Source organism: Melospiza georgiana, chromosome 12 (assembly GCF_028018845.1).
Source record: "Melospiza georgiana isolate bMelGeo1 chromosome 12, bMelGeo1.pri, whole genome shotgun sequence".
Taxonomy (NCBI): Eukaryota; Metazoa; Chordata; class Aves; order Passeriformes; family Passerellidae; genus Melospiza; species Melospiza georgiana.
The window spans coordinates 16,589,867-16,602,269 of NC_080441.1; the positions used below are offsets into that span (position 1 = coordinate 16,589,867).

The following is a 12,403-nucleotide window of genomic DNA, read 5'->3' on the forward strand; positions in this document are numbered from 1 at the left end:
ACCTGCCTGTGGGGCCTGTAGTTCACACCTCTGACAAGATCTCTGCTGTGCCAAAGGGCCTGAGCCCAAACTGTCTGAAAAGAGCTGGGTTTTGGTCCTTGGTACATGCAAGCTGATAGCACTGCAGCATCATTCACAGCCCCGCAGACCATCTCTGGCATGTCAGAGAAAGCATTTTCCTACCACAGCAATGATCCTTTTGCAGCCCTGAGGAGACCTTTTGTGAAAACATTAGCTCTGTCAAGGGCCATTTCATAAACTGTAAAAATTGCACAGTGTGGCTGAAGTGGCTACGAGGCACACAGAAATCCAAATTTCCTGGCTGTGAAAAGGCAGAATGGTCCTTCTGCTTAGAAATCCAAATTTCCTGGCTGTAAAAAGGCAGAATGGTCCCTCAGCTTCACTTTCCCACCCGGAATGTGCAGCTGTGTAAAATCCATTTCTGAGTGTGTGGCACAGAGCCCCTGCACTGCCAGGGTCACTGCCCAGCGTGCCCACCCCAGACAGCTGCTGAGGGAACCCTGCCCAGGGCTGCAGGGGAAGGGGAGAGCTGGCACCAGAGCCCTGCTGTGAGGGAAATGTGAAATAACACCCATCCTCCATGGTACCCAGTGAAACTCCAGCAAACATCAGCGTGCCAGCAATAAACGACTGCAAAATTTTGAGAGTGAGACCTGACAAGTGCCAGGGAACAGCACCCTGCTTTTACAAACCCACCCTTCTCATAAGCTCATTTTCTCCTCTTTTGGGCTGGTGCTACATCCACCAAAACAAGAGGGCTGTTATCTCATTTTTAGCATTATGTGGCTTAAACAAAGCAAGGAGGCTCCCATTACTGAATCTGTGCTCTGAGCAAAGCCCCAGCTGAACTGTGAGGTGCCCTTGGATAGAAATATCAAACTGTGAGTCATCAGCTCAAGGTGGAGAAGAGAACAATCAGAAAATCAATCTGAGAGCCTTTAGGTGGACAAAGTTGGTATTTGCTGTGGTGTTCAAACAGGCACTGCAAGATCTGCCCCTCTATTTTAGTGTTGTCCTGGCAAGACTGGTCTTAAGGCCATGAGCTATGACTGAGCTCCTCAAATAGTGACATTTTCACCAAGGAACAGAAACACCAAATCTGTAGTGAAATTCATCAATAAATGTGTATCCTTCTGTGGGAAGAATATGGAAAAAAATCCCCACGAATCCCCCTTGTATTTGCCAGTCCCCAAGCTGCTGGTGGGGGCCTGAAGGAGCTGCAGCCATTCCTGCCTGCATCCTCAAGGATGCTCCCATCCTCACAAGCTTACCTCAGTATTCCATTTGGCCCCTCTCCTGTCACTCTGTTCTTCTAAGTTCTTCTGATGTTTACATTCTTGTAATGGAGTTTCTCACGCACTTTTATGTAAATAATTCTTGTTTTTACATTCCTCTCTGGAGGAAGAGAAATTTGATGGACTGTTGGTTTGTCCAGTGTCATTGGAGAAGCGGCACTTTCATCCTCCAATGCACTGTCACTTTTGAAAGTCTATAAATGTTAGAGTCCAGAAATAAACCACCCTTCCTCTTCCCTTGCTGGTCCACGTAGTTTTGTTTTGTGTCCTACTGCGACACTCTCCTACTGCATGAGCTGTATCATAGATATGTATTAATATATATATTAATATATATTAATATATATATTAATATATATTAATACATATCATAGATATGTATTAATATAATATTAATATATATATTAATATTCCCCCTTTCCCAACGGAGGGCTTTTCTTTCCCCCCTTTATCGCGATGATGCTGATGCGCTCCCCGCGCTGCCCGGCGGTGACAGCAGCTCCGCGGCGCTCAGAGCTCGCCCAGGTCATCGCTGCTCAGCACGGTGACGCTGATGTGCCCCGGCACCTCGGCCGCTTCCCCGCCGCCCCTGCCCCGCAGCTTCAGCCGCTGCTGCTGGCGGGGCTCGCCGGGGGACGCTGCCAGCACCGCCTGCCCCAGGAGCTGGTCCCTCAGGAGGCTGCTGTTCCACACCTGGCGGCGAGGGGACACAAAGAACGCGGCTGTCACGCTCCGCCGGGAAGGGTCGCCCCCGATAACCCCTTGGAAAAGAGTGTGTCTGAATTTAGCTAATTGTCTAGAGAGCATGAGGGGGAGTCTGGATTTGCATGCTCATTTACATAGACTATGCAAATAAGGAGAGAAATGCAGCGTTTTGCTTTCTAGGTCAGAGCCTGCCTAGGAGAGGAATAAAAATGACCTTTTTTAGCTCATCAGCAGTAAAACCTACCTAGTGTAGCCTGTCTGCTGCTCTGCCTGCCTGTGCCTACCTCTGCCCCTCCTCAGTGCTAGAGTTTTAGAGCCTGGCCCACAGACTAGGCTGAAGACAAACTTTTCCTGGACTGCATCATCTCAATGCCAGGCTCTATTTCTCCAGCTAGTGCTGAGGTAAACAGTGAGGTCTCGTTCTCACAGGACTAGAACTCAAGGGTAGAAAAGTTCTTAATAGCATCCTTAGCTTTGGGTTTGTTTCCAACCCTGACTTGGGACAGCACTTGGCTTTTCTTTGTCTCTGTTTCATCAGGGGCAAAAGGAATTCTGTAAATTCCTTCAAAGCCTTGGAATTAAACATTCCTTGGAAAGAAATATACATTGGAATGAAACATTTCTTGGAATGAAACATTCCTTGTGATCCCCAAGTGCCATCAGCTGGTGCTTGTGGAGCAGCAGAGCTCCAGGCAGCGCCCAGCAAGGGGAGCAGAGGCTCTCACTCTTCTCTCGTGGGTCACACAAAGAATAGCTGGCCCAGTGAAGCCCAGGGCTGCTGCTGTGCTGCCCCTGAGGCTGTCTCACCTGGATTGTGACAGGACTGTCGATGTCCTTCCTGTAGAAGATCACCTGGGTGTTGAACACGGGGCTGGTGGTGTCGTGCTGCACCGGGGAGCGCCGGCTCTGGTTCTCACACTTGATGAGCACGTAGGGATCTGCCCCTGGAACACAGTCAGCAGCACAGCTCTGGGCACACAGAATGGCAGCTGAGAGCTGCCCAGAAACCCAGCAGAGACAATCCCCTCCTGTGCCTGGCAGCACCAGAGGACAGGGCACCAGAGCACATCACAGCCACGGCTCCCTGTCCCGGTGAAAACACAGAATCATGGAATGGTTTGGGTTGGAGGGACCTTAAAGCCCATCCAGTTCCACCCCCTGCCATGGGCAGGGACATCTCCCACTGTCCCAGGCTGCTCCAAGCCCATCCAGCCTGGCCTGGGACACTTCCAGGGATCCAGGGGCAGCCACAGCTGCTCTGGGCATCCTGTGCCAGGGCCTGCCCACCCTCACAGGGAACAATTTCTCCCTAATATCCAATCTAACCCTCATATATGACCTCCCTGCAATTGTTCAACATTCTAAAAATGCCTTGTTTAGACACTGAGCTTTTTTTCTTTCTTATTAAAGTTGATATTCTCTTTCCTTTACAATGAGGAGCAAGATCCATTTTGGAAACACCAAACACATTCAAATAGAATGGGCCATTCAATTTTCTAATTAACTTTTAATTAAATAAAGGCAATACTATGTTTTTATTTCAACACAACTCTATCCCTTTCTATTGTTAATGACAGAATACCTTTTTTCCCACACCTTGCAACTTCTTAGATACAGATTTTAAATAAACTCAGGGTATCTGTAAGTCAGGCTCATGAGAGTTTCTAACACACTTTATTTCACCATCTACTTGAAAATACCATTGCAGCCAGAAGGCAGCACAATTTTAGGCAACTTTAGCTTTTTAATTAACCATAGCCAGATGATTTCCCTCAAACTCATCACTCATTTACCAACACGACCAGGTACCAACACGAACAAACCACACAACAGCTGCATCCAAGGCAGACACAGAGTTTTCCATATGTTGCTCTGTGGTTACACCTGGCCAGAGCTGTTTCCCTGACAACCCCTCACAGCTCCATGGCAGGGAGCAGGATATTGGCTTTTCTGATGGGCAATTGCCTTCTGTGTCACTGAGCTGTGAATTCAGCTCTGGGGCATGGGGTGGCACCAGGCTGTGTCACCAGGGGTGGAAAAGCTGCCTTCCTTGCAAAGCAATTTGGAAAATGGATCTGGATAAAACGGGGTCTTGCCTGTTACCCCAATGGTGTTAACAGCTTTGTTTGAGGGCAAAGAGCAGAGCAGCACCCGATCATTAACAGTAATTAGGAGATAGAGAGCATAAGGAGGGGTGGGGAAAGGGCACAGAGCTAAAGAGGTGACAGGCACATCTGCTGGATGGATGAGGGAGCAGTTAATGAGGGGACTGGCTAAGTGAAGGGAAAAGGAAAGAAAATATCTGAAGGAAACATTCACATTCTCAGCAAGACCTCACAGAGGGAGGTAGAAGGGGGACACAAAATGTTCCTGTAGCCATGATGCTCCAAAATGTTCTGACCCTGTGATGGCAGTGCTGGATGGGTCAGTGTTTTAGGAAAACTGGCTCCAATTCCACAACAAAAGCAAGCAGTGGGAGAGAACATGGGGGATCAGATGTTCTCAGCTATGGATGGCCCAGTTCTGTGCCTGGTTTATTTACAGGACAAAGAAAAAACACCAAGGTCTGCTAGAGTGGAAAATCAATGTCCTGGTATTGGCCATGAGGTGGGAGTGAAACTGGAGCTGCTGCTCAAGGGAACAGCTCTGGCAGAGGAAGGAGGGCTGGGTTCAGCTCTGGGGCACACAAATGGCTCCAGCCCTGCCCTGAACCCCGTAACAGCTCTCCTGCCTCGGCCCTGGCCATGCTGCTGCTTTGGGAAGCTGTGCAAAAGAACAGTGCAAAGGAGAAAGTTGGAATCTGTAAAAGCCAGAAACACCTGAACAGTAATGGCATTTCTAAGGCTTAAGGAAATCTGTGCTCAGTAGTCTAAGGCTTAATTTTTGGGTTTTTGAGAACTGCTCCAAGGATCTAACACCCACACCCTGCAGCACTGTACCAATGCAAAAGGCTTTCAAGAAAACACTCCTGAGGAAACATTGCCAGCTGCATTCCCACTCCTCTGCTGCTCTTCACAGAACCTGGGGAGCTCTTACAGCCTCAGCCACTGGAAAAGGGCATGGCCCAAAGAGCAGGAACAGTGCTGAGACACGAGCACTGCCCTGGCAGTCACGGCAGGTTGTTTTGCCCCTTGCAGGTGAATCTCTGCTTCTCCTTCCTCCTGCTTCTCAGGCTGCTCCCACTAAAGATTCTCTGCCTCCAGGGCTGTCACACACACCACAGATCTCAGCACTCTGTTCATATTCTAAGAGGTGAAAAACAATTCAATGTCCAAATCCAACGTGGAATGTCAGCAGGAAGACTTAAAAGTGCAAAAGGTGATTTGTTCTCAGAGAGAAACTCAGGGAAAATGCCTGACAGACAGTAGTGAGAGCCATTTTAAAACCAGGCTGGGGGATGAGTGACAGAAAATCCTCTAGCACAGAGTTTCCTCATCATCCTGCAGACCTGCCACTGTGCCTGGCTCACAGACAGCTGGATCCACTTCAGAACACTGACTTGGAGAGAGGTACTTCCACAAGGAGCATCCAGGACTGAGTCTGGATTCATCCACTATTCCTGACAACAGCAAACCATCCATTATCTTGTCCAGACAGAGCAATGGATCAAAGACAGCACCAAGGAGGAGCTTTCCAATAAACATTTAAAATAAAAATAAAATAAATTTCCTCTGGCCTGGAACAGGGCTCTAATAATAACCAGCATTGAGTTGTGAAAAATGAAGACTATCAGACAGAGCAGGAGTAGAAAATGAAAAAGCAAATGACAACTGGGCAAGTTTCCTAATTAACTCAACATCAGGTGCTATAAAGCCATTTTGATGTCCTTCAGGACACTTCCGCTGACAGACACACAGTCATGTATAAAGCATATAACCCCTGTTCTACTTTACCCAGCTGAAAATGAATGTTTGAAAACCACAAAGTCCTTCCTGAAGCGCTCTAACGAGGTAAATGTAACACACTGCATGAGTCTGTGCCATTCAGCTGCCTCCTGGATATTTTCCATTTAGAAAACACACAGCCCTGACAGAAGAACCTTACTAATCCCCACAATTAGCTCCTCAGAAGAAGTCTGCCCACTCCTGCCCATCCTGACCAGCTACGGACCTGCCCATAACTTGCTGTTGTGCATCCCCATATTCATCTGATCTCACCACTGGGGCAGGTTTTACAGCAAGATGGTAAAAACAAGTCCCATAAATCCTCAGTTCGAATAATTTCTGATTGCTTACATATCAACCCAAATCATCTTTAGAGGATCGAAAAGCCAATCCCACTTGTCCACACTCTCTTTCCACTTACCTCCTGATCTGTCTTGTTTCTGCAAACCCTCTGCAGAGTGGACTTTGATTTGGGTGACTCTGCGTGGGTAGCCACAAAGAAGACTCCAACACGTCATTTTAGGCCTATCTTCCTTCAGCTCCCTGAAAAATCATGGAAAAAGCAACCTAAGCAAAGAATGTCAAGCAAGCAATCAATGGTTGTGGAAATCTGGCATTTTTAGAACATGAGATTTGTAGCTTTTCCTCATCTGCCGTTTTTGAAGTCTGTGGTGCAGAAATGACAGATGTAAGAAATAAAAATAGAGCAAAGCAAAGTAAAACAAATTTGTGTTATCTTTTGTGTGGAAGCAAAAATGGTGAATAAACCCCCAACTTTAAATAGTGGAAAATACTATCAAATCAAGAAATAAATGCAGCAGGCCTGATTCATGAAGCACTGGTTCTACTCTTGCAGCAGCCACTGCTTTCAGAGGAGATGCCCACAGAAACAACAAGTATCACTGTAACCACAAGCACCAGTGCTCAGGGTCCTGACCTAGAACTGGGGGCCACTGCAAGAACTGAACTAAAAAAGCCAAAAGACTCAAAGTGAATCATCCAAGATGCCCTTAACTAAACATTTCCTGACCATGTACAATAAAAACGAGAGCAGGCTCCTGGTTCTATAGTGATTTCAGCATTTATTATAAGAAAAGAAAGGCCTAAAGCAAGGGGGCCCTGGGCAGGAGCGTTCCCGGTGCTGGGGCTGCTCAGCAGCGATGGCCCTGACATCCCAGATGGAGCAGCACATATTCAGTGGGTCAGAAGCCCCTTTTTATCCTGTTTTTTGTCCCTTTGGATTGGTTTCTTTCTGGATCCTTCATTTTCATAAAGGTTTAAGGCGCTCGATTGGCCATTACAGTTCTGTCCAGGCTGGCTCGTGGTGCACTTTACTGAGCTGTGTTCTGGTACCTTGAGTACCGTATTTCTTACAACTCCCCTTTTAACCCCCTTTACAATATAATAACCAAACTAACAGTACATCCCTAATGATCTATCAACTATTTTACAACAGCTTCTAACCTATTTTTAACAATGTACAAACCTGGATATCCTCAGAGCTGCTCCTGATGTCTCCAAGGCCCAGTTCTGGAGCCACATGTGCCAGTGAGCTGCAGGACAACCTGGCAACCCCTTCATGGAGCTGCAGCCTGTGGGCTAAGGAAGACCTCCTGCAGCTGTGAGTGGCACCCACCTGAGTTTTGAAGGCACATCTGTGTAGAGCCTGAGGATGAATTTTGTGGGGACACCTGGGATGTAGGTGGTGGGGACCAGGACGTAGCGGCCTTGCTGCAGGGTCCTCCTCAGGAACACGCTGCGAGTGTTGGAGTAGGGAGACGTGGCCACTCTCTCCTGCACCGTCAGCTTGTGCAGCCTGTACCTCCTGTTGTCCTCCACCTGCAGCAGGAGAGGGGTTAGGGACAGCAGGGCTAAGGGCAGGGCTCTCCCTGAGCACCACACAGCTTCTCACCCAACAAGGCAAATCCTTTGGCAAGTGTTTTCTCATTCAGTTAAGCTGTGGCAGGTGAAAGTTTGGGGCTGGCAAAGACAGGAGCCCACTGAAAGAGATGATGTGATGCTGCTGCAGAGCTTGGAACACTTCCAGAGATGGACACACACACAGCCCAAGGACTGCACCTGCTCAGAAAAGGCTGAAATCCCGTGGAAGAGGTTTTACAGTGACTTCTGTGAGCCAGAGAGAAGTTTGATAAGAGGATCCATGTTTACCCCTGAAAGAATTTTCTACCAAGGTTGTTGACGAAGAAACCAAGAAAGACAGAAGGATAAATAAGAGAAACCTGCAACTGCCTACTCTAATGAGCATTTTCTTTGTTTTTCCTGACCAATTGTCACAGACATCTTTTATGAAAAATCCTTTCCTTAGGATTTTTCCTCCTGAGAAGCTGAGAAGCCTCAGGAACAAAATGTAAACAATGGTTATCTGCTCCTGTGGAATGCAACAGGTGCATCTGTGATTGGCTCATGTGGTTGTTTCTAATCACAATCACAGTCAGCTGGCTCAGACTCTCTGTCCAAGACAGAGCCTTTGTTATCATTCCTTCTTTTTTTTTCTATTCTTAGCCAGCCTTCTGATGAAATCCTTTCTTCTATTCTTTTAGTATAGTTTTAATATAATATATATCATAAAATAATAAATCAGCCTTCTGAAACATGGAGTCAGATCCTCATCTCTTCCCTCATCCTCAGACCCCTGTGAACACCGTCACAACCAATGAGTAAAGTGTAAACTGATAAGCTTTGGTAGAATGTATAAAAAGCATGCAGGCTATAAAAAAACAAGTTTGAAGCCTTCTGAAAATTGAGTGTTGCTTTGTATTGTGACCATCTCAACTATGACAAAATCCCTCTACCTCCTTTCTCTAGCCTTTCACAGCAGGCTCCCAATCCAGAAGCACACAGCTGGATTTTTCTTGCCCTTTTCTGAATACAAAAGCCACAGAATAACCATGAATGTTTTCTTCTAAGCCTTGAAGCTGTGCTTAACTCTTAACATCCTCTCCAGGGAACTGGTATTGCCAGAGCACAGTTTAAATCTAAACCTCTCTCTCAAGCAGCTCTGGAGCAAAGGCAGCCCTTCATTCTTTACTGGCAGCTCTCTTCCCAAGGCCTTTAGTCATGCTAATGAACCTGGTGTGTTAGAATATATCTAAAATAGAAAAATTATTGATTAGAAATAAAAATAGAGCACTGAAGACTTTAGGAAGGTGTGATTTTCTTTTTCAAGCCTTTCCAAATTACAGGCACGAACAAGGGAAATTATTCTGCTTTCTGCAACAACACTTTTCAATATATGTGGTTAACAGGTGATTGGCAAATGAGTAGGTGTGATGAAGATGTCAGCAGATCTAACCAACTGTTAAAAATTGATTTTTTTTTTTAGGGTAAGGCCATAGATTTAATGCAGTCCCAGGAGGTGTAGCAACAGATGACAGGATTACCCCAATCCTCAATGAAAGAGTAGAAAAATTGCTGTTTCTTTGCTTCCCTCCTCTGAGTTTGAGTGTTTTCATTTTACCCAATTTGCCTTAAGAGTGCAATTAAATTACCTTTTGGGATCCCTATGGTTCCCAATATATTTTTCCCATATATTCATTTCCTGCTCACCAGTCCAGCTTTTCAAAAGACTTTTTTCCTAAGTGGCAATAGAAAAACTGCAGATTTTTCAACCTCATTGTCCTGGCTGTATTTGCTGGTGAAATGAAGGCAGAATAAGGAGAAAAAAACCTCCATGTTTTAAGTATTAATATAATTTTGCCTTTCTCTAGAAAGTTTTGGGGTAGGAAAAACACTTAAAATTCTTTTGCAATGTGCAAAAATTATTTATCACAAATAAATGAAATTTATCCAAATAGAGTTTGAGCTGAACTAAAATCAATTGAGTTCCCATGGCCTGAGTGCAGTGCCCACACAGAGTTTGAGCACAGAGCCAGAGCCCAGGATAATCCTGGTATATTATCTGAAAGATCCATTTTCAAAGTAGTAACTACCAGAGTGAGTGTCCAGCACCCACAGACAGTAACAGAAGTTATAGGTCTGAATTTTCATGTGCTGGAGAGAGAAGGTCAGGAAGGTGGGAAAGGGAGTTGGAATGGATGAACAGATCACTGATTATCCAGATTTATCTATCTAGAGATGATCTCTAGCTGCCAAAGACCTCACTGGCAAGGAGAAGCAGGACTGAGCAAACTGAACGAGCTCTACACCAGGAGCACAGCTGGCTGCCTACCTTGAGGATTTCAAAGCCAATGGTGATGTTGTCTCCTTTGCCTTCTTTCTTGTACTTGCGGCGATCCTCCTGCTGTAAGGACACCAGCACTTTGTCCTGGGCCTTCTTAACATCAAAGAGGTACTGGGAGGAGACAGGAGAGAGAAGAGCTGTTGGAATTTTACCCTCAGGAGGCTGAGGGTAAAGCCATCATCAAGGAAATATGTTATCTGAGGTTGGAAATAGAGATGTGTGTTCTATCACCATCTGTCAGAGCTGGAGCAGTTCTCTGCTGTCCATGGGCAGTTTTTCCTTTCTCTCTCCCACACCAACCCTCCCTCCAGGAGATCTCTGCTGTCCATGGCCACTGAGTGTCCCTGCAGGGCTGATCCAATCCCAGCATCCCATGGGGAGCTGCTCCGCCCAGGGGAGGAGCCAAGCATTCCTGCCTGGATCCAATCTGAGCCTGGCACAGCACAGCAGCCTCTGCCCCCTGCATTGCCAGAGGAGCAGCTTTCTGCTGCCCTGCATGGCCAGAGGGAGCCCAGGCCCATCTCACTAAATCCCACTTGAACAGTTACCTTACTAAAAATCACTACCTGACCAGTTCATAAGTATGAACAAAAGAAGGTCAGACAGATGTCTCTTTATATGATCAGGAATTTAATTAATTTGTTCATTATTAGAGAGCCCTTTAAATTTTGCTTTGTGCATGCAGAGAGCAAACCTGAGTTGTCAGGAGGGGAGGGGAGGGGATTTACCCCAAGTTTGGACAGATGCTGTACTCTCCCATCCTCAAAGACATTTAAATGTGAAGAAAATAAATAGAAACATAAACCTGCAGCAGTGCACAGCTGGGTACCATGCGCACCACATGTTCTGATTTAAGCAGAAATTCTTTGGCAGCATAGGGAGGGATATCATCATTGGTTCAATTCCCCCTCCCTCTTCCTTTGACTGCTGCTAAAACACAAATTATTGAGCTTTGCTTTGAGGTAGATATTGAGATTGCCTTGGTTACAGAACCATCCACATCCCTCTGCCTTGGAGCTCTGCTGAGCAAGGCCCCATCCCAAGCTCTGATTTGTGTTTTATATCACTTACTGCAGCAGAGAAAGCACAGTGCCTGGGAGAGTCCCAGGGGTTGTAAGAGAACCTAGAAAGTGAGATATAAAATGCAGCAACACCCAGTAAGGCACATTTTAATCCTTGTCCCTGTTGAGCCATGCACAGGTTACCCCCCCAGGCTGCTCCAAGGCCATGGAGGGGTGGAAGGGCAACAAGTGGAATCAGGAAAGTTCTCCTGGTATGGTGACAGCTCTGCAGCTGTGACCTTCTTCTGATGGCACCTCAGCTGTCCCAATGGGAAATGATCTAGAATTCAGCACATGACTGTAGAATACACAAATACTTGGCTGAAATTGCCTTATCAAAGGGACTGCAAGTGGCACAGTCCCTCTCTGCCCAGATAAACCTCACAGGAGGCCTCAGAGCCAGGAGAACAGAGAGATTATCTCTAGATTATGGTGGGGTGTGCCACAGTAGCCTAAGATAACAGAAATATGTTCCAGCACTGCTGCTAAGAGCCTTTTAATCACCTGGCCCAGAGATGACACTGGAATACAGAGGCATTCCACTGCATCAGGCATTGCACTCAGCTAGAACTGTGCATTTTGTTCTCTGTGACAGCTAAACACTTACAAATGAGACCAGACAAGCTCTTGGAACACATCCAGAATCCCACAGGCCAATACCTGAATTCCATCACCCCCTGGAAATGAGGCACTGACAGAGGCAGAGCAGTGAGGATGAGCTGGGAAGCTGAGACCTGATGTGAGCAGCAGAGGCTGCACTGCTGCAGCATCCTGTTCTGAAACAGGCTGCAGGCAGAAACCTCCCCTGCAAGTGCACAGAAGCAGATGCAAAAATATCTTTAATTAATCTGGACAGAAAGATCCATTCTCAAAGTAGTAACTACCAGAGTGAGTGCCTAGACCCCACAGACAGTAACAGAAGTTATAGGTCTGAATTTGCATGTGCTGGGAGAGAGAAAGGCAGGAAGGTGGGAAAGGGAGTAGGAATGGATGAGTAGATCAACTGAATAGCTTGAAATGACCAGGTAGGATGAGAAAAGGAAAATTCCATAATGCTGATGAGAGGGCGAGCTTGGGGAAGAGATCAGGTACTTCCAGAATCGCACAGTAATGCCAATGTGTACTAACTAAATACAGTGGATCAAATCCCTGAGCTGTTTAAGGGGGTTAAGTGGGTTCTGTCATTATAAAATCAGACTTGCTGCCTTTCTATGCCTGGGAAAATGAAAGAAGTCC

At 46.4% G+C, this 12,403-nt stretch overlaps 1 protein-coding gene across 1 annotated transcript in view; it reads right to left on the reverse strand.

Annotated features, from left to right (window-relative positions):
• Positions 1–1,826: 1,826 nt before the first annotated feature.
• CAPN6 (calpain 6) overlaps positions 1,827–12,403 on the reverse strand; it is a 46,984-nt gene continuing 36,407 nt past the window's right edge. The window contains exons 8-12 of the mRNA XM_058032392.1: positions 10,095–10,217; positions 7,542–7,744; positions 6,327–6,448; positions 2,829–2,965; positions 1,827–2,009 (exon numbers count right to left, since the gene is read on the reverse strand). Coding sequence (XP_057888375.1) covers positions 1,827–2,009; positions 2,829–2,965; positions 6,327–6,448; positions 7,542–7,744; positions 10,095–10,217 — 768 coding nt within the window. The remainder of the gene's footprint in view (positions 2,010–2,828; positions 2,966–6,326; positions 6,449–7,541; positions 7,745–10,094; positions 10,218–12,403) is intronic.